This window comes from Onychomys torridus, chromosome 23 (assembly GCF_903995425.1).
Source record: "Onychomys torridus chromosome 23, mOncTor1.1, whole genome shotgun sequence".
Lineage (NCBI taxonomy): Eukaryota > Metazoa > Chordata > Mammalia > Rodentia > Cricetidae > Onychomys > Onychomys torridus.
Window position 1 is genome coordinate 33,781,290 of NC_050465.1, and position 25,822 is coordinate 33,807,111.

The following is a 25,822-nucleotide window of genomic DNA, read 5'->3' on the forward strand; positions in this document are numbered from 1 at the left end:
CTTAACAACAAGGAGTCATAACAAGGTAGTCACAGGTGGTCAAAAAACCTTTAGAACCAAAGGTAGGGTTGCAAGATGGTTACAAACAACTTCTTGAAACAAAGACATGATTGCCATTCCTGGAAGAGGCAGTACAGAAACTTTGTAGTTCAGGTTACAGGTGGGACATAGCCTAATCCTTGAGGAACACAGGTTTAATGATAAACAGGAGTTTGTCTTTACTGATGGCTTTTAAGCCTAAGATGGAGGCAGTCTAGTACTTCAGCTTTGGATTCAAGCCTGGATTCACATTTAAGCTCAATCACACATCACATGTTACCTTGTATTTCCCATTCTCTCCTATTTGAAACAGAAATGATACACACTTCACAAGGCTATTTATTATTAAGGTTAGATGAGATAACATGTAGAAGACTATTGTGGTTCCCAGCTCATAGCTGCTCAATGACTAAGAACTATCATTAGTAACGAACTTAGAATGATCCCCAAAAGTTTGGTCTTGACTAGTAACTGTCATTATCTCTGTTGGAGTAGCTCATTTCCATCAGGGGTCATCAGCTAAGTGACAAATTGTAAGCCATGAACTGTTTCTAGATAGGCAAACAGTTTCTTACGCTGAATTACCTGAAATTCAAGTTATTAACTATTTGGCAGTTGATGTGACTTCTGAGGAGAAATCTTTACTAGAATGAGAATTGTTTTCTTAGCCAATGGTCGCAGTGAGACTCACCCTGTCCTTGCACAGGGCACAGAGGAGAGAACAGAATTCCAAGGAGAGACTCAATTGTTTTGATAACATCAAACAAATTGTTTTGAACACTGCAGGCAGTGAGATAATGGAAATTGACTCATACTGAAAAGCACACACGCCACAAGAAAAACACAAAGCATAATACAGTGTGATATCAGGATAATATATTTGGTGACAATGATCATTTTAATATTTGGTGTTAGCACTGTCTCATATCCACCACACATGCACACACACACACACACACACACACACACACACACACACATGCACACACACACCTGGGCCCTTGTGAAGTATCAGGTAAAGTGATGTTTTAGTCTTTGATTCTGTGAACATGTTAGACAAGTCTCTCACAGCCATGTAATTAAGGCTGACATTGAGATTGGAAGCCTCTTTGGGCACAGGGTCAACTGGGAGGAGTGGGAAGACTGTTAAAGTTTGCAGGAAGAAAGGCTGGATGGCATCTTTGCACTCACAGCCAGTTCCTCATGAAGAAGCATTTTTAGGCATCTTGGGCTACAGAAAGTGTTGAAGACTCAACATGGCTGGAGAGGAAGCTCGGTAGCTCGGAGCACAGGCTGCGGTTCCGTAGACTTGGGCTCTATGCCCCTCACAAGTGTCTGGAATGCCAATCTCAGGGGATCCAACATCCTCTTCTAGGCAGTAGGCATACTTGTGATACACAGGCATACACACACACACAAAACACCCATATATATTTAAAAAAAATATTTTTAAAGGATCAACACACCATTTCTCCTCCTGAATTGTCAAGCTTTGCACCACACCTGATCACAGAAGGTATCTGGGTCTTCTCCAAATCGGAATAAAATCTTGGTGCAAGTAAGTAAAGTTCACAACTGAAGAGACCATGTGATCCTGAATATCCTCAAGCAGAAGAGGTCACCCACCACACCCTCTGCAGCCGCCCTTATTGGGGTCTTTTTCATTCATTGTATTGGACAAAATCAGCCTCTAGTCCCTAGACAGGGGTAGGTTCCTTCAGTCAAGACTGCCTTGGAACTTCTAGATGTGAGGAAGGCCGAAAAGGAAGAGGGTTGTACCAAGAAGACTGGCTGTGTACTCAGCTCTGGGGAGCCTCAGGATTGTCTCCTGGGCGCTGGCACAGGCTCTTAGACAAACTCTTCCTTGGCCATCCCTACCAGACCTAACCTGGACTCATTCTTGCCAGCTCGAAGTAGACTCTGGAGAGGGGAGGAAGGGTTTTGTCTGGATCTCAGTCACAGTGTGGTGACAGACCTTGCTCCTCCAGTGCCGGCTTCACTCTTAGAGCAGATGTTAAGTGTGAATAACTCCTGGTGAAGATGGTCCGGTGTGGTCTTGAACAGAGCAGAGGCACCATGCATGTGGGACTGGTGACATACTAATGGGTAAAATGCTAACTGTGCAAACGTGAGACCTGAGTTGGGACCCTGAGCACCCATGTGAAAATCCGGTGTGTCAATGTGCCTGTAACCTTAGTGCTGGGGGTGAAGACGGGAAGAACCTGAGGCTTGGTGACAAGTCCATCTAGCCAAATCTACCAGTTCCAGATTCAGTGAAAGACCCTGTGTCAAAACAGGAGCTGGAGAGTGACAGGGACAGACAGACATCTGATACAGACCTTTGGCCTTCACATGCGGTCACAGGCACACACCTACACACAGGTACACACACTCTCTCCAACTTTGTATACTCACACATATACAAAGAAAGCCTTATGTGTGTGTCTGGAGGCCATCCTCATCCATTTTCTTCTTCTGCCCTGGTAACTAGCGTGTATAATCACAGTTTTCTTTCTCTTCTCTCCTGGAGCCCATCAAGGACCAACACTCATCACTCAGGGTGAGGCCTACCTAGCAATCTTGTAGAGTGAGAGCAACAGGTTGACTGAGCCTTAAAGCAGAGAAAGACAGGGGCAAGCAAATAACCCAGGAGTTAAGCCCTAAGGTAGAACCTTGCATTCTTTCATAATTATTTAGCTGAAATGTGTGTGATGTGAATACATGCACCATCTAGATACAATCAATTTTATACATTAAAATTTGCTTATCAAACAAATCAATTTAATAATATTCCCACTCTGTCTGATACCATTAGTCACATTAAGTGACAAAATATACGTTGGAATGGCAGTATTTGCAGGTCAATATTACCTTAGCTGATTTACACAGAACAAAAACTAAAAACCGCCTGATTCACTCGAAGCTGAGCTAGATCTGGTAGGACTTTCCCAACCCCTCTGTTCTGAGTTGATTCTTTACTGAACTGGAGTTTCAAAGAGCCGGCTAGTATTAGCCTATAGGCTTCAGGCTTGTGGGGGAGGGAGGGGGGCAAAAGTGTGTGCATGCAGGGGCCAGAGGAGGCCCTTGGGTGGTGTCTGTAACTCCTCTCGACCTTGTTCCCTTGAGATAGGGTCTCTCATGGACACCTGAAGTTCACCCTTTGGATTGGCTGGCTTGTGGACTCCCAGGAATCACCTATTTCTGTATCCTCCCCAATTCTTAAGGCAGGATTGAGCCTCAGCATCTTCATCTGTAATGTGAATGAGCCAAAAGAGTTATCACTGAGGTCCCTTGGGGCATGAATTTTGCATTGACAATCCACTGTAGAACAGGATGAAATAATGGCTCTTTTGTCATTCTCTTGGGGCTGTTTCTATTGCCTGGGAATCACGCAGACAGATGCAGGCATCACATGGAACCAGTGACAGCGAGGTCTCACTGAATAATGGCCATGTTTGGAGGCCCCTGCTTCTCTAAAGAGTAAGAAAATGGTCTTTCAGGTTTTGTTTTGAGAAACAAGCTTGTCGATGGTGTGTATGGAAGGACAAAAAAGTGCAAGACGGGATGCATTCTCAAATCTGTAAGTACTCCGGTGCACTTTAGCTCTGCATGTTCGCAGTGCCGAGTACTTGGTCGGGCGGAGTCTGCGGGGCAGAGCTGCGAGGTGTGGTCCTTGGAGCCAAAGCGGGTTTGACTGCTAAGCCGGCTCCAGAGCCGGGAGCCTTCGCGGGGAGGGCCGGAGTCGGGGAGCAGGAGGTCACCTGCGGAGCCGGCGCCAGCTGCAGCACCCGGCTAGCCGCGCCTGCTCCCACGCGGACGGATATCAGGTGATGTCGCAGCCCAGGTGGCTCCGGGGAGGTGAGGCTGGAGAAAGAAGCGGCCAGCTCACTTAGCTTTCCCACTTGGTGGTCTAGATCGCGCTGGGGAGGAGGTGCCGCGTGGATAGCGTGCCGGGGACTGGCGGTGGCCCAGCCCTTTGGATCCCTCTGGCTGTGCCTGGGACTCGGCGCTGGGTGGAGCAGCCCCTGGCGGTGCCAACGCTCAGGGCGCGCTCCGTAGCCGAGCTTCCCCTGGCTCCACCTGCAGGGTACCACGGGCCGGGCGCGGGCCGCGAACCCTCGAGCAGTGAAGGCGGGCGGCCGGGCTGCAGGAGGAGGAGCCCGGAGCACGGCCGAAGGACGCTGGCCCTCCTAGCTTGACCCAGCGGGCGTTTGCGAGACGGCGGAGACGCTGTCCCTGCAGCCCGGCCACGCTGCACCCTTTCAGGCTGCGGCTCCCAGCGCCCTCCCGGAGCTGCGCCCTCCCCGAGCGGCACCGGTCCCGGGAGCCCGGGCTGCGGGCAGGAGCATGACGCCCGCCGCCGAGCACCCACGCCGAGGCAGTGCAGACCTACGATGCCTGCGCAGCTGCCCCGCCGCTGTGTAGGGTGAGTGAACATCTGGGAGGGGGTGCCCAGCTCCGTTGCGGTGACCTTTTGACTTTCCAGCCCAGGAAAGCTGGAGTTGCAGGAGTTAATCCTATCTAACACTTCACAGCCAGCTGTCCTGGTTACGTCCTCACATCCTAGGTCCCTCTCTGCCCTTAGCTCCGCCCTCTGAGCCCTCAAATTAAAGTGTTTCATTGTGAGAGGCAGGTTCCCTTCCCACCTGAAGAGTGAATGAAAGCTTTCAGGTAAAGGACAAAACATGCGCATGCCAACCTGTCAGGTTTGAGCGGAGTGGCACATGATGAGCCGAGTGAGTATTGGTGGCTGTACTCTTGGAAGCCGTGGGAGGCTGAGTCTTGAGGGGAAACGATGCAAATGAGAAAGGAGGGAAAGAATGGCGGGTGGGGTCCTCGGCCACTAGAGAAGGCTCTGAGAAGCTGGTAGTTTCTGTCTCCAAACCCTCCCATCCTTTATTGGAGGTCATAGAACACCGTAAACCAGTGAATAGCCACATAAACTGCTGCCTGTATATATCAGATGGAGATTCTTAATTCTTAGGTGAAATTTAAAGAGTCTACTTCTGTTATTGCAAAACACAAGTCAACATCAGCAGGTGGGTAATCTGTTTTTCCTTCGAATGGGGTTGTTTATAGTTCCTGATCTAGCTATCCTGTGTATATAGATGGGGAATAAGGTTACTTAGGCATGGAGAAAAAATAGCAACTTCAGATTTTACCTTTTCTTTCTTTTTTAAATAACGTTAGGAGCATAATCAGCTAACAGGAGGGTACTTTAATCTCATGTCTATACGCCAGTCAGTTTCAATATACTGTTCACACCCCACTTCTGACAGAGGCCAGGTTTTGATTGGCCACTTCAGTGCCGGGAAGCTCCCTGTGTTTGGAGGTAACATCCTGTTTCTGTCAGCAAGGCTGTGTTTACACTGTGTCTCATTGGTCCTGCCCTAGCCAACAACCTCCCAACTTCTGAGGTTACATGTAAGAATTCTTTTTGTTACAAAGGAAATCTAAAATTTTCATCTGTAGTCCCTCTTGCTCACCCCCAGAAAAGAAAAGAAAGAAGAAAGGAAAGAAAAGAGAGAGAAAGAAAGGAGAAAGCAATAAAGAAATGAAAGGTTTGAAGTGACAGAGCTGGTTTTCATCTGTTCTGCTGGTTGCTGTGAGGATGGAATGGTTAATCCACGGAGCACATACAGGTGCTCAGAAGACAGGGCACACTTTCCTTTAATGAGTAACCAAAACTGAGTTAAACACATCAGTCTATTTTGAGCAGCCAGAATATGACTTTCTAGCGTAAAGGAAACGCTCTGGCTGACTGAAACCGTCACAGAATCCTTATTTGTTGGCAGGCGGACTTCATTCATCTTTAAATGGGGCAGCTTGGTGCTTCTTGAGTGGAACTCTCCCTCTCTTGGTTCATGTTACTTTAAACCTCTAGTTTCCACTTTAACAGATATATTTCGACTTTGATTCTGACATCCATTGGGTCAATTCTTTACATCTGAGGAATTTACTTGTCACTGAGAATGCCCAGCACAGACCCTTTTTTGCTGAAGGCTGCACAGTTAGGAGCCTGAGGGATGGTAGAAATGCTGCGCAGATAGAAGCCTGAGGGATGGTACATAGTCCTTGATAGGTCAGTAAAATGAGGTTATTGCCATCCACGTTCAGGGTGATTGCTGAACTTCAAAGTACTGAAAAAGCCAAGCACAATGGTGGCTGGAATCTAGTTGGTCCAAGTAGATATTAGTGAGCCATATAGGTGAATTTGGCACTTAAACTGTTGTAGTTTGTTGGTCTTTTCTGTAGGATTTCATGAAAGGGAAGTCTAATCAAGTGCCTTACTTAAAACAGACTCTGGGTTTTACTCCTGAAGTAAGCAGTCAGCCCCCACTCCTAGAAATACAGACCGCTGCCCCTGCTCACATCTTTAGTTTTACTGGAAATTTAAGTCAAACCAGTCGACAGAGCTCGGAAATCCGAATTCACTTTTTCCCTGTATTTCAGTATTATAAATTAACATTGGGACAGAGTTGTGTAAGTGACTCTAGCTTCTTGAGACATTCCATAGGCTTTTGGGAGCTTCCCAGGACATTCCTATGCTCCCAACTCCAGGTTCTCTTGGGTGTGAGAGTCTGAGTGTTCTGAATGGGAAGGCTTGGGTAGTTTACCTCTTCAGCTTGCCCCTCAGTTCTTTCATCTTCTATCCTTTCCAGCTTGACGCTAATAAGGCAGGAAGACAGTCACTTTCCTTCTCTAATTGATTAACACACCATCTGCCTTTGGATTCTAGGATTCTGTTAACTCGTGCCTATGTTCCATAGCAAATGCACAATGAACAATATGCACCAAATTGGGGCTATCATAATGCGGATAAGGTCAAAGTTCCGACAATAGTACATAACTCTAGATAGCATATGGTATGGAAACACTATATTTTAAGAATTATTTCTTGGCTGGGCAGTGGTGGCGCATGCCTGTAATCCCAGCACTCGGGAGACAGAGGCAGGTGGATCTCTGAGTTTGAGGCCAGCCTGTTCTACATAGCTAGTCCAGGACAGACTCCAAAGCTACAAGAAACCCTGTCTCGGGAAAAAAAAAAAAAATTATTTCTTAAAGTGAAGGGCAGGGAAATCACACATTTTTCACAAGGGGCTGGAGGTAAACAGGTCCATGAAGCTAGATGGCAAAGATACAGGGATGCCATGGAGTCCTGTGAAGTAGAGGTGTACATCCTCCATGGGGGTATCTTCATCAGAACATTGTAAACATTAACCTGGGGCCAACACTCCAACTCTGCAGCAGCCTTTGTGTATGAATAGTCTGAACAAAGAGAGTAGTGTCAAAGCCACTGCTTGTGCCCAGCATCTAACACACTGAAGACGTGGGTTTCTGGTGAGCAACCACACTTTAATAAACATTTGTTGTGTGCTTTGAACCCTGGAAATGTTCTGTGCCAAGGAAAAGAAAAACGACTGCTCTCCATGAGGAATATTCTCACCAGGAGACATCACTTACAAACTTAATAGTCTAGACACCAGTGCGTGAGGATTTTAGAGAAGGGTCGGGGGAATTCTGGGAAGTCTGTAGAAAGGAGATGGCGCTTCCCCATCCTTGAAGATAGCCTTTGGTGGAAGGAAGGAAGTGTGGAGAGCGTGCTGGGTGCAGATAAGGAGATGAGTCGTTTCAAGTTAAGGAAGGACTAGAAGACAGGGGTGGACATGGATGCTGAAAATAGTTCAGCACTAAAGAAGAGGAGATGCCCTCACATGAGAGATCTAGAGCTTTTAAATACGCTCAGTGAACCCTTCCTCCCCCGAACACTGTCCCTTCAGCCACAGGCAGCAGATGTGATGACTCCTTGGGAGAGAAGTACAGAGTATGCATCGTGAAAGAATTCTTAAACTCTAAATAGCAAAAAGTTTCTGAGTTCTCGGTCTCTGACCTACAGTCTAAGTGCACTTGAACTTTGAGTTCTCTTGTGTCTCTGCGGAAGAGTAATGCGGCTTTTCAGGGTTCAGAATTAGATATACTGCTGCAGGAAGTTAATTTAGTGCTCAGCACTTAATTCTCTTATTTGCACCTCCTACTTGTTCTGAAGTATCTGAATTGGTTTCACTGTGTAACATAATGCCTAAATGGAATTTAGAGGGAGGAAACAGAGTTCTTTTGCTGTCCAATGTCAGTGACTAGTGCTTGAGAATCAACTGCTAAGAGGCATTGTGATTTAAAATGAACTTAATCACATGTATATGCAACACCTGTGATACAATGAGCCTTAGCGTTGGGTCTGAGGGTCTAGATCATTTTTCTTAACTAATTGTTGAGAAGCTATGTCTCTCTTTGCCCTGGGACATATTTATAGTGCTGGAGGAAGTAAGACAGGCCCAAGTTCCATATCTGTCCTCATCAGTGAGTGGCCAGGTAAAGCCTGCAAGGGCTAAGGGAGACAACACTGCTCGGATAACGAGAACATGAGAGAACTTTTCACAGCTGATGAAAGACACACATCCCAATTCCAACTTCCAACTCCAGAATCACTGCTGACAATCTTGTATTATAAGTCCTTCATAATTATAATCTTAATATGTACATCACTTAACGAATAATTTGATGTTCCTAGGTTTAGGAGACACTCCAGAGAAAGAAGGTAGGAGACTGACACAGAACAGCTCTGTTCCAAGGCAGTTCTAGAACCTTCACACAGAAGCCCTCACTTGATTTTCATTATGTTTATGGTAGAGCCTTGTTTGTTTCCACATAAAACCAAACTACCTGGTTTCTAAGGATCAGGCTCACAAAAGTCTCAAACAATGCCATTTCCTCTTCCTTGCACTGAAACTGGCCTCAAGTGTGAGCGCACAGGAGTCGTCTCAGGAGACAGCTGTATGTGTCCCTTGAGCCGGATGAGGAAACTATGTAGTGTTCTCGTGATGACTTTCAGAGAGATCAAGACTTTATTTATGCACTTTCTAGCTTTTGCGTTTTGGTAAAGAGGAACATTGAGTGGAGTCTGTTTGTTTAACAAACATTTGATCCTCTTGTAAATTTATAGTCCAAGTGAGTGATTCTCAGTGTTCCCAGAGTGGAGACCCCATTTAATACTTAGTTTTTATGGATCCTTTACAAAAAGAGACAACCGAGGGTTGGGGATTTAGCTCAGTGGCTCAGTGGTAGAGTGCTTGCCTGGCAAGCACAAGACCCTGGGTTTGATCCTCAGATCAAAGAAAAAAAAAAAGAAAAGAAAAGAAAAGAAAAAGAAAAAAAGACAACAGAATATTTAGATACATTATTAGAGGACAAAGAATGTCAAATATGCAGTTACAAACTCAGTGACATATTTTTAAAAAGTAACTTAGGTATTCTGTATGCCTCTGTGTGTGTGGGAAGGTGTGTGTGTGTGTGTGTGTGTGTGTGTGTGTGTGTGTGTACATGTGCCAGACATAGACACTGGGTCTCTTCTCCAGTCACTTCCCATCTTATTGTTTGAAACAGTTTCTCACTGAGCCTGGAGCTCACAAGTTCAACTGGACCGGCTGGCCAGCAAGCCCCAGGAGTCTGTCTCTCTCACCCCAGTGCCAGGAGTCTGCATGCACCTTTACCTCCCCCTTTATTGTTAAGTGTGTGGTACTGGGAATTGAACTTGAGGCCTTGTGCTTGCATGGCTCCTTCAAGTATGTTTTTTAATGAATTAGCATTTTATTAAGTTTATTTACATTGAAACTGATACTGCATAAATATATATGTATAAGGTGTGTGTGTGTGTGTGTGTGTGTGTGTGTGTGTGTGTGTGTGTAATGGGGGATTTATTAAGGCAACTCCACACAGTTAGAAGGAAGTTTATTTTGGGGTAACTTAAAACAAGTAAAGGGGTTGGTTACAGGAGAGCTGAGACGCAGTCCATCTGGGTTCTCTGGAGAACTCTGCTTGGTCTATATCCAGCATCCAGGATCTCCAGGAACCAAGAGGGCCGGCACATCCGGATCTTGGGTCTTAAGGGCTCCTGTCTCAGCTCCGCCTCTGGAGTAGGTCATAGGTAGGTGTGATGGTTACAGGAAACCTCACTGGGGGGTAGTACTTCCAGGTCAAAGCTGGAACAGCTACCTAGTACTCTCTCTCTCTCTCTCTCTCTCTCTCTCTCTCTCTCTCTCTCTCTCTCTCTCTGTGTGTGTGTGTGTGTGTGTGTGTGTGTGTGTGTGTGTGTGTGTGTGTGTGTAGATTTGTATTAATTCAAAGCAGAGCCCATTTTAAAGCCAGAACACGAATCAGATAGTGTCATAGAAAATTGTGAAAGGTTTAGAATGTGATATAAAATGAACCAACCATAAACTCAATCTAGAGTTTAAGGTGGGCTTTCTGCTGTTCTCTGCCGGTTTGTCTACCTGACAGATTTGAGTTGTGGTTTCTTTGTTTGTTTTTTAGAGGCAGGGCTTCTCGGTGTAACAGCCCTGGCTATTCTGGAACTTGCTGTGTAGACTAGGCTGGCCTTGAACTCACAGAGATTAGACTACTTCTCCCTCCCAAATGCTGCGATTAAAGGCTCTTGTGACCATTCCCAGCTGAGTTGTGTTTTTTAAATTATTATTTTTTTTTTAGATAACTTTTCCTGTATGTAGCCCCTGACAGCTTCAAACTCTGGACCCTGCTCTGTTTTGTGAGTTGTGAAATGAAAGGCACCTGCCACTGTGCTGAGTACTTTCTATCAGATCATTTAAAACAAACAGCACTGGCTGCCTTGGTTTATTTTTAGCTTAAGGTGAGAACTGTGTGACTAATTTGAACTTTGTTGTTGTTACAAGGATTCAAATCTAAATCATTTCTTTTACATTTAAAGATTCACTTCAGAATCTTATTATATTGTAGCTTTTATTGAGGTGGAAATATATGGAATTCCTTTACAATCTCCTCTTCACCCCAGGGATGACGTAACAATGGTTAGTTCCCAAATATTTGGGACTTTTCTAGATATTTTATTATTTTAAAAATTTTAATATCAGGGCAACTGGGAAATAGATTCTGTAGAATTTCAAGCCTTGAAATCTGTTGGACTCTCCCATACTCAGTCCACTCTGTGAATGTCCCTTGAGCACATGACAGGAATGTCCTCATTGCTGAGTCTCTGTTCTGTCAGTGATGGTTGACTGTGGGAGCCCACAAAAGCTTCCTAGCGAGATCTGAGCTTGCTTTACCCAGCAGGGCTGCATTAGGGGATGGCCTGACCACGTGCAAGGTCACCAGGTGTCTGGGATGGTCTGCACTTGGCTGTGCTGGGGGAGGTCTTTTGCCCACCCCTTGGCGTTCTTTTAAAAGCCCTTTAGTAGAGACAGAAGGGCTGATGGGTTTGGACCCAGGCCCTCCCGAAGCTGTCCTGTGTTTCTGTCTCTCTCCTCTATATTTCTATCTACATATTCCTTATTTCTCCCTGCTCAAGAGTACCCTGGGGGCAGGGGGGAGAGGGAGCTAGTCTCGCTTAGTTGACTCAGGCTAGATCATGTTTAAAATGTAGTCTTCATTTTGTCTCTGAATATTCTATCCACTTTTGGTTAAGCAATACAAATCCCCCAACTATGCTGTGGCTTATTTCTCCTTTTAGTTTTGCCAAGTTATGGTTCGTCATGTATTTTTCAAGCTGTCAGTCACATACATATTTATGTTTAAACTGTACCTCTTATAGACAGAATATAGTTAGTATTTCTAAAAGATGTTTCCGGTTCACAGAATAATTGATCAGGACGTGCAGAGTCCTCAGACATCCTGAATATGTTCATTTACTCAGCTCCCCAGACGGTCAGCACCCCACGAACACTTTATATTAGGGTTCACTCTTGGTTTTATGTAATTCTTGTTTTGTAACACATGTATAATCATGTATATCCATCATTATAACAACATATAAAATACTTTCCTGCCTCCAATGTTATCTGTGTCCACCTGTCCATCCTACCCACTTCCGTAACTCCTGTAACCCTGTCTTTTTTCTGTCTCCATAGCTTTGCCTTTCAAAATGTCATGGAGTCCTATAGTACATAGTCCTCTCAGGCTGGCTTGTCAACTCATTTCTTTTTAATGCTGAGTACTGTCCCATTACCTAGCTGTACCACAGCATATCCACTCATCAACTGAAAGCTGTCCTGGCTGTTTTTAAGTTTTAGCAGTTATGAAAAAGACACTAGAGTGTAGAATTTTATGTGGGCGGATGCCAAGCAGTGAAATTGTTGGCTTGTGTAGAAAGAGCATGCTCGGTATGTGAGAAGGGACTAAACTGTCTTCCAAGTGACTGTAGCACTTTGTTTTATCGCCTTCGATGCACAAGATTCTGTCCCTCATTCCACTCCATTGGTGGCTTGGACTGTTCACTATTCTATTGGGTTATGCTGTACCTCAGTGCTGTTCCAGCATGTAATTCCCTCATGCCATATGATGATGATTTTCTTAAAAGCTTAGCCACCTTCTGTGTCTTCCTCGGTGAGGTGATATTCTGTACATTTTTATCAGATTCTTCACTTTTATTATTGAGTTTTTAGAGTTCTTTGTATATTCGGATTATAGTTTTCCTTTAATTTTTTATTTATTTGTATTTTATGTATAAATGCTTTGCATATATACCTGCAGGCCAGAAAAGGGCATCAGATCCTATAGATGGTTGTGAGCCACCATGTGGGTGCTGGGAATTGAACTCAGGACCTCTAGAAGAGCAGCCTGTGCTCTTAACCACTGAACCATCTCTCCAGCCCCTGGATTATAGTTCTTATTAAAGCTTTTTCAGTGTTTTCTCCACGCCGGTACCCAGTCTTCTCATTTTGTCAAAGTGTCTCTTAAAGAGCAGAGCTTTTAATTCTAGTGAAGCCAGATCTTTCTTTATGGGTCATGCCTTTGGCATTATACCTATAAAAGGTCACCACCAGACGTGAAGTTTTATATAGGTGAATTTGTGTTGTTCTTTTGTTTATTTGGAGTGTGTGTGTTGTGCTGTAGAAGTGTTAGGTTTTAAGTCTATAGACCATTTTGAGGTCATCTTATTTTTTCTTTGCATGTGTACATTCATTTCTCAGAGCATTGCTGAAGAGTGCTTTCTCCACTTTCCTGCTTTGACCCAAAAACAGTTGGCTATATTTGCTCAGTGTGTGTTTCATTTATCTACTAATCATTTACTTATTTTTATTTATTAATTGATTTATTTGGAGAACACTAATTTTTCATTGGTGATGGTTATCCATTGGAGATATTGGATTTGGTTATAGATGGGAGCTTGCGTCCTCTTCTCTCAGCGCTGAGATCCTGTCTGGTACAGAGCTATGCAGGCCCTGTGAATGCTGCCACAGTCTCGGTGAGTTCATCCGTGCATCAGTCAGTCACACTGCATTCAGAAGGCCAAGGATTTTATTTTCTGACTAACTTAATTTGTTTGTAGTTAGGAATTTTAGTCTATTTTCCTCTGAGTTTTTTGTTTTTTAATGGAAGGTGGTCATCTATCTGTTCTTTGTGTTGTACCTGTCCTTTTGAATTTGTGGTGCTGGAAGTGGAACTGCTCATATATTAGTCTACCATGGAGGTCACACAGTATGTGACCTTTTAAAGACATGGTGTAACCTTCCTAAGCAGGATGAAAACTCAGCATCATTTTGCCTCTGCCTCCTGAGTAGCCAAGAGTACAAGTATCACCAGGCCTGGCTCACTTTCACTTGTATTTTTTTTGTTTTGTTCTGTTCTGTTTTTTTGTCTTCTATGCTTACTCCCCTTTTCCTATCTTCTGAGTCTAAGGCAAGTAATTCACAGCTTGGATACTGAATGGTACTGAATTATCTTCTTAGTGGATGCTCTGTTTTGAGCATAAGGCATTTTATTAGTTAGTAATTGATGGGGGAGGGCCCAGCTCATTCATTGTGTGTGGTTCCAGCCCTGGGCTGGTGGTCCTGGGTTTATAAGAAAGCAGACTGAGCAAGCCATGATGAGCCAGCCAATAAGCATCACCCTTCCATGGCATCATCTGCATCAGCTCCTGCCTCCAGGCTCCTGCCCTGGTTGAGTTCCTGTCATGACTTCAGTAATGGACTACAATGTTCAAGTGTAAGCTAAACAAACCCTTTCCTCTCCAACTTGCTTTTGATTATGGTGTTTCATCATAGCAATAGAAACCCTAATAGGACAAAAAAAATCTCTTTTTTCTTGACTGTAGGTCATTTTCTCATTTCTCTGCACGACTTATAATCTTTTTTTTGCTGGATGTTGCATATTGTTAATACTTTGAATGGAGTCTGGATTATGTCATCTTTGTTTAGATGGCAATTTTATTCTTAAAGTGAGACTACTTCTATTTTTCCCATGCTGGCTTCATCTTTTTGGAATTGAAGTCTTCTTGGAATGTGACTTTCTCACTTATTTATGTGTTGCCTGAGGCTGTTTCTGTGCCATAATCACAGAAGTGAGTGCTCGCGACATATGCTGTGCACGTGTTTCAGTCTGTTCAAATAGCATAGACTGCTTACAAACAACAGAAGAAACACGCCTTATGGTCGGTTGCGTGCTGGAAAGTCCAGTTCAGCTCAGACACTAGCAGAGTCTGGAATCAAGGGGCCCTGATTCATAGATGCTGCATCCTCTCAAGGCATCATGGCAGTGAAGGGTGGGAAATTGGGGTTTCTTTATAAGGTCACACTAATACTATTTCCCAGAGTCCACTTTAAATACTGCTATGTGAGAGATTAAATGCCAATATGGCACTGGGGGAGTGGGCATAAGCACTGTCTACAGCCATAGCTCAGAAGTCTAAGCCACATGCTGTCCAGTTCCTTAAGACCTTTGCCAAGTCTTGTTCTTGTTATTGCTTCTTTTGATTTCAAGTCCCAGGCCTCTTTTTCAAATGGGTCATTTCTTTCTTTCTGTGCTTGGACTACTTTCTCTGCTCTGCCACTAACCCTATCAGATGCGTGGCTGGCAAAGATTCTCTCCCACTCCATGGCTTTTCTCTCCACTCAACTGCTTCCTTAGCTATGCTAAGCTCTGTCGTTTTATGTGGTCCTGCTTGTCAACAGTTGACCTTAATTCCTGGGCAAATGGAGCCCTACTCAGTAAGTCCTTTCCTACACTTAAATCTTGCATGGTAATACCTATGTTTTCTTCTAACAGCTTTAGCATTTCAGGTTTCAAATTGAGGTATTTGATTCACTTGAAGCTGAATTTTATGCAAGCGATAGATTTAATTCTTCTGTATGTGAATATACAGTTTTCCAAACACAATTTATCGATGCTGCTGCCTTCACTCCGGTGTATGTTGGCCTCTTTGTCAAATATTAGATGGCTGTAGGTATATGCACCCATGTTTGGGTCTTCTGTTTTGTACATTGGTCTATATGTATTCTTTTGTGCTAGTACCATGCTGTTTTTATTACTACAGTTCAATAATATATCTTGAAATCTGGAATGGTAAATTGCTTTCTAGCACTGTTAGTTTTGGTCAAGATTGCTTTGGCTAGCTGGGGTCTTTTCTGGTTCTGTATGAATTTTTTGGATGCTTTTTATTTCCATGAAGACTGTTATACATATTTTGACTGGGACTGCATTGAATCTAGATCACCTTTGGTAGGATGGTCATTTTCACAATATTAATTCTAATAACCCATGAACATGTGAGGTCTTTTGTAATGTCTTCAGAGATTTGAAGTTTATGGTAGAAATCCTTTACCTCCTTGGTTAGATTTATTCCAAGATACTTTATTGTCTTTGAGGCTATTGTAAATGGGAGTGTCCCCATGATCTCTTTCTCAAGAAATTTTTTGGAGGTGTAGCTAAAGGTGCTACAAGCTTTTTGTAAATTGATTTTGTATCCTATCACTTTGCTGAAATTGTTGATTGTTTCTAGAAGTTTTCTGGTGGAATATATGGGGCCTCTTGTGGATAATATATCATCTGCAAATAAGGATAATTTATTCCTTTCCCATTGCTATCCCTTGCTGTACTATCCAGCTAGTACTTTAAGCACTAGATTGAGGAAGAATGGACAACAATATTTTCTTCTTGATTTTAATGGGACTGAGTATTTCTCTATTTGGGATGATGTTGACTGTGGTTTGTCATATGTATCTTTTATTGTGTCGAGGTATGTTTCCTCCACTCCTAGTCTCTCAGGGATTTCTATCATGAAAGTATGTTGGATTTTTCTCTAAGGTTTATGTTTCCTGTATCTATTGAGATTGTATGATTCTAAGCCCACTTATATGATTTATTACATTTATTGACTTAGGTACATTGAATCATCCCTGCATCTCTGGGATAAAGTCAACTTGACCCTGCATAGTGGGTGATCTTTTGGACATGTGCCTGTATCCTAGTCACAATTATTTTATTGATTTTTTTATGTGTTCATTAGAGAAACTGGTCTTCAGGGTTTTTTTGGGGTGGGTGTGTGTGTGTGTGTGTGTGTGTGTGTGTGTGTGTGTGTGTATGTGTTTCTTTACCTGTATTGGAGTAATTAATATTTGCTTCATAGAAGGAGTCTGGAAGTGTTCCTTCTGTTTTTCTTTTTCTTTTTTAAAATTTAAATATTGGCTATAGATATTTGAAAGTTGAAGTTGGATAGAGATCTGCTTTTAATTCATTTGTTATGTTTGCATTGTTGATCTCTTTTTGGTTTAACTTGGTATTTCGATGTATATAGAATTCATGTTTCTTTTACATTTTCCAACTTGATGGAATGCAGGGTTTTTTTGTTTGGTTGTTTTTTTTTGTTTGTTTTGTTTTGTTTTTTTTTTGTTTGTTTGTTTGTTTTTTCCTTTTTCGAGAAACAGGTTTTTCTGTATAGCTTTGGGCCTTTCCTGGAACTCACTTTAGAGACCAGGGTGGCCTTGAACTCACAAAGATCTGCCTGGCTCTGCCTCCTGAGTGCTGGGATTGAAGGTGTGTGCCACCACCGCCCGGCCAGCAGGTTTTAAAAGTATTCCCTTACAATATTCTGAATTTTTTTTAGTGTCTGTTGTAAATGTTTCCTTGTTCATTTCCATTAGTTTGGACCCTTTTTTCTTTCTTTTGGTTAGTTGAGCCAAGAGTAGGGCAATCTTGTTTATCGTTTCAAAGAACCAGGTCTTAGACTCATTCTTTATATTGATGTTTTTGTTTCATTGATTTCTGCTTTGGCTTTTATTTCTTGCTGTCTACTGGATTTGAGTTTGTCTTTTGTTCTTCTAAATTCTAAATAATTTATTTGTGCCCCTTCTGGTTTTGTTTTGAATGTAAGCACAATGAGCCATAAATGATCCTTGAAGAATTGGTTTTTTTTTTTTAATGTATTCCAGAGGTATTCTTGTGTTTTCATTTTCATTCAGTTCCATAACTTTTAAAATTTTATCTTGATTTCTTTTCTTTTCTTTTTTTTTTGGCCAGTTCATTGTCCACTAATGAGTTGCTTAATCTCCACGAGTTTTACACTTAAATTTGTTTGCAACCAGTTTTAAGTTTTATTGCATAATGGTAAAAAATGACACATGAAATTATCTCAATTTTTCTGAATTTATGTTTTGCATGCTAGGATGTGATCTATTTTAGAGAAGCTTCAATGAGCTGCTGAATATTTTTTGATGTTTGAGTGGAATATTCTGTAGATATCTATTAGGTCCATTTGATGTAAAATATCTGAGATCTCCTCTAATTTTTGTCCAGGTGAGATATCTATTGAAGAAAGTGAATTATTGAAATTACCTACTACTATTGAGTTGGTATTAATATATCTTTAATTCCAGGAGTATGCTTTTTATGAAATTGGGTGCCCCAGAGTTTGGGACATGTATGTTTAGTATTGCAATATTATCTTGGTTAATTGTTGCCTAGATTAGGAATGAAGGACCCTTCTTTGTCTCTCCTATTTAGCTTTAGTTTGAAGTTTAATTTTGTCAAATATGTAGATGGCAACTCCTGCTTCCTTTTGGTCCCATTTGCTTGGAATACTTTTTTCCATCCTTTCAATTTAAAGTGGTGCCTAAAATGAAGCCTCCTGTGGATAACAGAAAGATAGGTTTTGTTTCTTAATCCACTCACCTAGCCTATGTCTTTTGTATTGGAAAGTTGAGTCCATTAATTTTTAAAGTTGTTATTCAAAGGTGTGTAAACTGCAGTAATTGTTTTGTTTTGGTTTTTGCTGTTTCTTAGTCATGCTTTGTATTTCATTAATTATAGCTTCATTTATTTTCCTTTTAGAGTCTTGGCCACACGTCCTCCTCTTTTCAGTTGAAGTACTGCTTCCAGTATGCTATAGAAACATTTTGGTAGACATGAAGTTTTCAGGCTGTTTGTATCATGAAAGTTTTTTTCCTCTTACCATTTTGTTAACTTGTTTTCCTAGGTACAGTGGTTAAGGCCGCCATCATGGCCTTTTAGAGCTTTAGAATGCATTCCTTCAGGCTCCTCTGTCTTACAAAGTTTCCAGTGAGAAACCAGCTGTTGTTCTGGTGGGTTTGCCTTTGTATGTAACATGTGCTTTTTCTCTTGTACCTTTCAACACTCCTGTGTGCACATTTAGTGGTTTAGATGTGGTATCTCATGAGTAGCTTCTTTTCTGGTCTTGTCTCTTTAGTGTTCTGTATGTTCCTTGTATCTGTAAGGGTATGTCTTTCCTTAGTTTAAGGAAGTCTATATTTATATTCTTGCTTAAGGGCTGGTGAATGGCATTGACTTGGGATTCTTCTTTCTCATCTATGCCTTTAATTAGACAATGTGGTCTTATCATTGTATCCTACAGTTCTGCATGTTATTTTCCTGTGTTTAATTTTTTTCATATTCTTTTCCTGTATGGTCTAATTCCTTTGTCTTCAGTACCTGATATTCTATCTTCTTTCTACTTAAACCATTCTATTTGAGCGGCCTTCCTCTGAGTTTTCTAATTGGGATACTGCATTTTCCAATTCTGTCTTCATTTCAGTTTGAGTCTTTCCAATGCTTCTCTTTATTGAATTTCCTTTTCAAATCCTAGATTGTCTTTGTCATTTCAGCTTTATTTTTGTGTTTTTGTTGTTGTTGTTGTTTGGTATCACTCAACACAATTTTTCTCTTTATGTTCTTTTTTTTCAGTTCATTGAGCTGTTTTTGTTTTCTTTAAGCTCCTTGAAGTCTTTGATGAAGTCTATTCTTGTTCTTTTAAGATCTGTTCAGCAAGGTGATTCTTCCTAGAGAACATTTTAAATGACTGATTTTAGAGGAGACAGTTTTGTCCTTTCATATTTTGTTTTTCTGATGAGGCCTATGCATGTAGGTATTGTTCTTGTTGGTTGTATGCTTGATGTGGATACAGCAGACTGGGATGCATATAGGACATGTGGTTCCCCTGGCCTGGAGGTTGGAAAGGTGTGGGAAGGGCTTCTCAGACTGGGCTAGAGCACTGGATGTGGGACTGCGCTCCATCTGCAGATTGAAGTGAATGCAGGTGGTTTGTGGACTCACCAGGCTAGACTAGAGCCCAGGGTGTGCTGGTCAGGCTAGACCTGGAAGGTAGCTTTAGAGTGGGGTGATAGGATAAGGTCTGGCAGATAGAGGTTGCTAGGCAGGTGCATCCTGGCCCAAACCTGGAGCTTGGGGGAGTGCAGGTGGGGCTCCTCAGAAGGGTAAGAGCACTGGGTATGAGCCCAGAGCTCCATCTGGGGAGTGGTGTTGAGTACAGGAGGCATAGAGATAAGAGAGCAGACTTACCAGGCAAGACCAGAGCACAAGGTGCTTTGGCATGGCTGGAAGTGGACAGTAGCTAGAGGGTGGGGCCACTGGATAAACCTACTTTTACCTTTATTCATAACAAAGTACTCTAATCATTTCCATGTTAATTTTGTCCAGTGACCATATCACCTCTCAGTCCAAAGTAGATTTTGTGGTAAGTAATTATATGCTCTATGTTAGAGATGTGTAACCAAGGTTTCAGTGAGCTCAGCAAAGCATTCAAGACAGATGCTCAACACACTCCATATCCCCCTTTGAAATACCTCTCTAAAATCTGGAACATGAAGCAGGGCATACAAAATAAAAATAAATTTAAGAACAGAAGCCTGGAATTCCTTTTTATACCCCTTGTCATCCTTACTTAGTGGTAGGGATTGGGAGTAGCATTAAGAGAAAAATCAGATATTTAAAGAAAAACATATAGCAGTAAGTTCAGCAAAGGTTAACTTTTCTAGACTTCTTTGACTACAAACTATTAAAAGTGGACAGACATATACTAGTTTTTACTTTCTGGGGATTAGTGGTCTCAGAAAGATTAACCTTCATTATGACATTTTAGAGTTCCTTATAAAGTCTAATCAGATACTGTGGACATGAATTGTCGACTTCATCTGTGCTCACATGTGGCTGTAACTAACATAGTCATTTATACAAACCCTACAGTCCCATCTTAAGACAATTCATTCAACCACACCCACTTAAGATGCAAAGACGTGTCACAGAATACAGCCTACTTCATGTTTAAACACCAGTAAGAGTAAGGTGAGGGTAATCTGGCATAAGAAACCTTTAAAATAACTTCATAGGGAATATTTAATTCAGAAGAAAAAAAAAGGTGGCTCCTGGATGTCTGTGTTGTCCAGAGCACACAGAGATATCATTCTCTTCTCACTCTAAGTTGTAAATCTGGCCAGGGAACAAAGTCTGATTTGAACAGCAGTCTTGGATGTGTGAGCTCATGGGGTCGGTGGCAGGAGCACACTTTGCTTTATTTTTCCTAACAGTAAGGTTCAGAAATCAGCAAACACTTCCTGCCAGGGACCAAAGAGTAATCATTTTAGACTCCGTGGGCACCATCTATCTTAACTATCCAGTCTTTCCATTGTTAGCAAAAAACCAACCACACATAATACATAAACAAATGAGCTGTGTCCTGGTAAACTTTCTTTATAGAAACATGCTTTGTTTTGTTATGTTTCTGTTTTTTAACCTTTTGGACACAGTAGTGGCTGTCACAGCCTGCACAGCTTTGGATGTGTGGCAGTGGGGAATGAAGAAATGGCAGATACATGTACAGAACAGCTGGCATCAGGTGGGATACTTTCTGTGCACACTGCTAACATCTATCCATACTCAATCAGGGGGAAGCCTTGCTATTTCCATTTGTCTTCAGCAGTGGGTTCCTAGACAGCAGTGCTCACGATGTGAATGCCCATTCATACAGGAGTACATATGCTGCTCAAAGATGGCGTCACCAAATAAAATGGTGAATAAAAGTGTGTAAATTTCAAATGGTTATTTAAAGGATTGACTTTAAAGTTGCCTAATGAAATGCTATTGGGACACCCACCCACCCATGGAGGGCAGCAGAGCAAGAGAGGGAAGAGAGAAACAGCAACAGAAAACAGGAAAAAAGCGTTAACTTGGGAGGGATCTGGTGGTTTGATGGTATGTGTATGGAATAAGAGAGTAACCAGGAGAATAAGATCAAAGTACATTATACATGTACAAAATTGTGAAAGAATAAAGAAGAAAAAAAGCATGTGGTTGGAATTCAGTCCAAGAATGATCACTTGTTAGTGTAAAGTTTTACTTCATTTACTTTTACAAAATTTTCAAGAGCTCAAAAAAAAATGTTTGATGAGTGTTCTGTCATTCCCATTGAGTGATTTCTGCGATTTGGCTGATAAGGTTGTTGGTTGTGAACCCCACCTTTCGTTCAGGGAACCAAGGGCTTCCACATTACCACGTCATACAGAACCTCACAGTGAAAACCCCCTTCTCTTGACAGGTAAACACAAGACGTGAAGAAGAGTACCGAAAGGGACCTGTGGTTGCCAAAGTGGCCGGAGAGGAAGCCTGGTCAACATCCTGTCAACAATCCTGCATCGTTTCCCAAAGATGCTGTTGAAGTTGTCTTAATGAACACAGCTTGCCTTCAGCCCACCAGAGTTCTACATCATGGGCTGCATGAAGTCAAAGCAAACATTCCCATTTCCTACCACGTTAGACATCGACAGGCTTAATGAGAGTGAAGAAGCCTTTATGCCAGATGGTAGCTGTCAACATAGGACCCCTTCTCCAGATAAAACTCAAGCCGAAGGGGAAGTGAAGAAATTCCCAGAGCCCAGTCCTATGGTCCTTGAATTCGCAGAGCGTCTGGCCAAGGAAATCGTGCAGGACGCCTTGCAGCAGTGGGCATGTGAAAACATCAAGTACTACAACATCCCATACATTGAGAGTGAGGGCTCTGACATCACTACTGGGTGATGACATTTTGCTGTGCTCCGGATGTAGTCGGTGCTAGTTTAAATACATGAAATAAGTTTTGAAACTGCAACTGAATGTAAAACCATGTCTATGATAATATTAGTGTAGGGATGCATATGATGAAATAGAATTTTAAGCAGTTCTAGTTAACATCAATGTATATCTGCTTGATCACAAATTTGGGACACAGGATGGACAGAGGTCTTGTGGCACCCAGATGTCTGCCATAGCATGCTCTTCCTGAGGCAGTAACGGCATCACCAAAGAAAATGCTTAATAAAAAGTGCCCAAGTTCCAAATGGTTATTTTAAGGGATTGACTTTAAAATGACTATTTCTGTTAATCTATACCAAAAATAAGCCCAGAACATGAAAAGGGGTTTCCTCAAGATGCCTTGACAAGGAATGGAACTCTAGCCATAGTGACCCACAGCCTGTCCATTTGTCAAAACCATTCATGTCAGGGACTGCCCACTTACTGACACTTATAACCTACAATTAGAGAACCACTAGTGAAGAGGGCTGCCTTGAATGTTGCTCTTACTAGGAAGTTTAATTTGTAGGTGAAAAATGTAACCACCACCCTGGACCTCAGGGTCACAGCTGTCACTGGATGATTTAAACTTTGCACATTACAGCCATCTTTAAATGATGGTTTACAGAAGTCGTGACATAAGCTTATGTCATTGAAATAAGCAGCTCTCTGGTACCTTTTATCCAGTAAATCTCAAAATGACAGATGCCTCATCTGCATGGTGACAGCTCAAGCCATGCCATGACTAAACAAGGGTGAAGCCTCCCTGCAATGCTGGTGGAGGAGCAGACTGGGGGGCGGTGATTATCCTACACTACAAAGCAGAACAGAACACTCTCCCAAAGGGAGCACCTGTGTGGAATATATGGCAATCTTAGCCATATATTATAGAAATGTTACAAATTAGTTATTTTAAAAACTATCAGAGTATACACTTTATTTTTTAAAGAACTCAACTGTATAAAGCTCAATAGTAACAGAAGACTTAGGATGAAGTCAGTAGAAATGTGGAGCTGAGTGTCTACAATTACCACCGAGTTTAACAAGATCTACACCAGCCCTTCAGTGATATGGTTTATCAGCATCCTTGAAATCAAAAACCATTGGAGAAAGGCTTTTAGTATCATTAATGAGATAAATAGGTACTTGACTTTGTCAATAGCAAGAAACACTGTCTCTAGTTTTAACAGTAGTATGTTGAAATCCAAGCCAAATAGTATGAATTCTCCAAGTTTTAGGAACAAAGAGGTTGTTAAAAGGAGCAACAGGCCATCTTTCAGTTTGCTTTCAGACACCTGATCATTCTGCTAATCTCACTAAGCCCTGGGAATCACAGTACCCTACTACACTTGTAATCCATCAGCTTGCAGAGATACAAGCAACTACTCTTGTTCCTACGACGACCTGCGTATAAGTCCCAGTGCCAGGGTACTTTCCATAAGTACAATCTCTAGTTCATAAAGCAGCACAGTTTTTCAACGCCTGTACTAATGATTCAGGCAAAAGCTTAGGTCATGAGTTTTTCACTCATTTGGTTTCTCATATAAGGATGCCTGTTGCAAGGTTTCTTGTTATTTAAAATATATAATTAAGTATATAAAATAATACGTATGTCAGTCAGAACCCAAAAACAGTTGCTACAGGGAAAAGGCAAGTGGGTTTGGGTTATATATTTCAACTTTAGACTTCTTTGTCCCATGTTGATCCCCAAGGGAGGAGCCGGAGTGCCTGCCAGGTCCACATCCAGCCAGAGGTCGGCTTCCCACTGCCATCCCCTTTCAGCAACTATGATGAGCAGTTTTATCATGAAGCAAGCACTGTGCCCTCACCCTGAGTTAGGCTTTCATGACATATATTCATCTTCTAAGAGACCTGTCTTTGAAATCTATGAGAACTGTATGTCAGCCCATGAACACAGGACCACAAGGCTTATGTAGTAAGTGGATAAACCATGTGTGACAAAGAGGATTGAACAAATTTCATACTACACTGGAGAGTTATCAGGATCTAGTCTGGACTTAACAAGATATCTCTGAAAAGGAATCAGTCTTCTTTCATGCCTTTATAGTAACATTATATTAACAGCTGCTCCTCATTTGAAGTCTTTCATTAAGGAGGAGATGGCTGCTGAGAAGGGGGGACTCATAAACAGAAGGCAGATGACTCATTAGCCACTGGGCAGGGACATGTGCACCATCAGTGGAAGGGCCGAGGGACTGCTGTCAGCACACGGCCTTCCAGTGGTGACTGCAGACACAGATCTGGGGAGGAAATCAATGTGCCAATTCTTGATTTACTGAGAGTCTCAAAATGCCACTGTTCCTTCCTGTTATCTCTTTGGTACTGTTGCCTTTTGATGACAGGCCTTTGATCCTAGAATTCTCCCATCTTTGTTGCCTTATCAGTTCTTTGCAAACTACCTATGGTTATTATTACTTAAAGCACAATTCTGAAAGGGACAAACATGATGATCTTAAGCCCAAAGGAATTTGTATCAAACTGTCTCATAAGCATGAAAAATAAATGCACAGAAATTGCGAGATATGCACCTGCTACTAAACCACTGATGGCATTTGTTCAGATGGAACCGAGTACACTTCTACATTGTATTGTTTTAGAAATCAGAAGTTAGACATGTATGAATGATGTCAAGAAGCAGTAATGTATGCATAATGTCTATACAGATACAGTATCTATGTGAAATGACCCAGCAAGCCATATTGTTTCTTCCCTGGAGCCATAAAAACTAGCTCTAAAGAATTAGCTGTCACTTTATTTACAAAACTCAAGTTTTGTTAGTAAATTCCCTTCACTGTAGGAGTTGACTCTGAAGTGATATTTTTCCCCCAAATATTTTTGTGAAAAAAATTTTGTAACTATAATAAAAATCCAATTGCAATTAGCTGTCAGTACTTATTTAATTGAAGCAAATACTTTTTGGTGTGGTCCACTGATGTTTTACATAAAGACTTCTATTCTGCATTGCTAATATGTACAAAGTGAATGAAAGCACACTTACACAGACAAGCTCTTGGGTTATTAAGGTCTAATTTTGGAGCTTTAAGAACATAAATGTCAAACATGGTCAATACTCTGGTATTATTTCAGACATGTTTTGTGTTCTGAACTGTTTGGAGGAAAGGTCCTTCACAATAAAAAGGTTAAGAGCTGAGGAAATGTACAGCAGTGACCTCTGGGCTGGAGCCGCCGCCTCTGTGGGAAGGTGCAGGCCTGAGCCTGATGCTCTTTTCAGTTCTGTTGGCTTTGTTCTTACCTTACATTCTCCTAGTTCTTCAGGAGCCTGGGATGAAGGAGAAATTATAACAAGTTACAAAATAAATGATTAGCTGACTCTAATATAAAATTATTCTGACTTAAATCTGTCAGGGGCTGGAGAGATGGTTCCGTAGTTTAGAGCACTGGCTGCTCTTCCAGAGGACCAGGGTTCAGTTCCCAGCGCCCACAGGCTACTCATCATCGTCCTTACCTCCAGGACCCAGGGATCCAATGCCCTCTTATGGCTCTGCAGGCAAAATATGCAAACACACAAAAGTATTTTAAAAATTCAACTTTCAATTACTAAAAATATTTCTATTTTAAATTGCTTTTAACTTTTCATATA

The 25,822-nt window shown here is 42.0% G+C and overlaps 1 protein-coding gene across 2 annotated transcripts; it reads left to right on the forward strand.

Annotated features, from left to right (window-relative positions):
• The first annotated feature begins 3,304 nt into the window (after positions 1-3,304).
• On the forward strand, positions 3,305-25,099 carry C23H2orf88 (chromosome 23 C2orf88 homolog). 2 transcript variants are annotated; one of them, XM_036172941.1, is made up of 2 exons: positions 3,305-3,619; positions 21,689-25,099. In XM_036172941.1, exon 2 carries the CDS (start codon positions 21,859-21,861, stop codon positions 22,165-22,167), a length of 309 nt encoding a protein of 102 aa, XP_036028834.1. In that variant the 5' UTR covers positions 3,305-3,619; positions 21,689-21,858; the 3' UTR covers positions 22,168-25,099. The 2 variants fall into 2 exon arrangements, with proteins under 2 accessions (XP_036028834.1, XP_036028833.1); XM_036172940.1 differs by lacking the exon at positions 3,305-3,619 and adding an exon at positions 3,640-4,465.
• Positions 25,100-25,822: the final 723 nt, after the last annotated feature.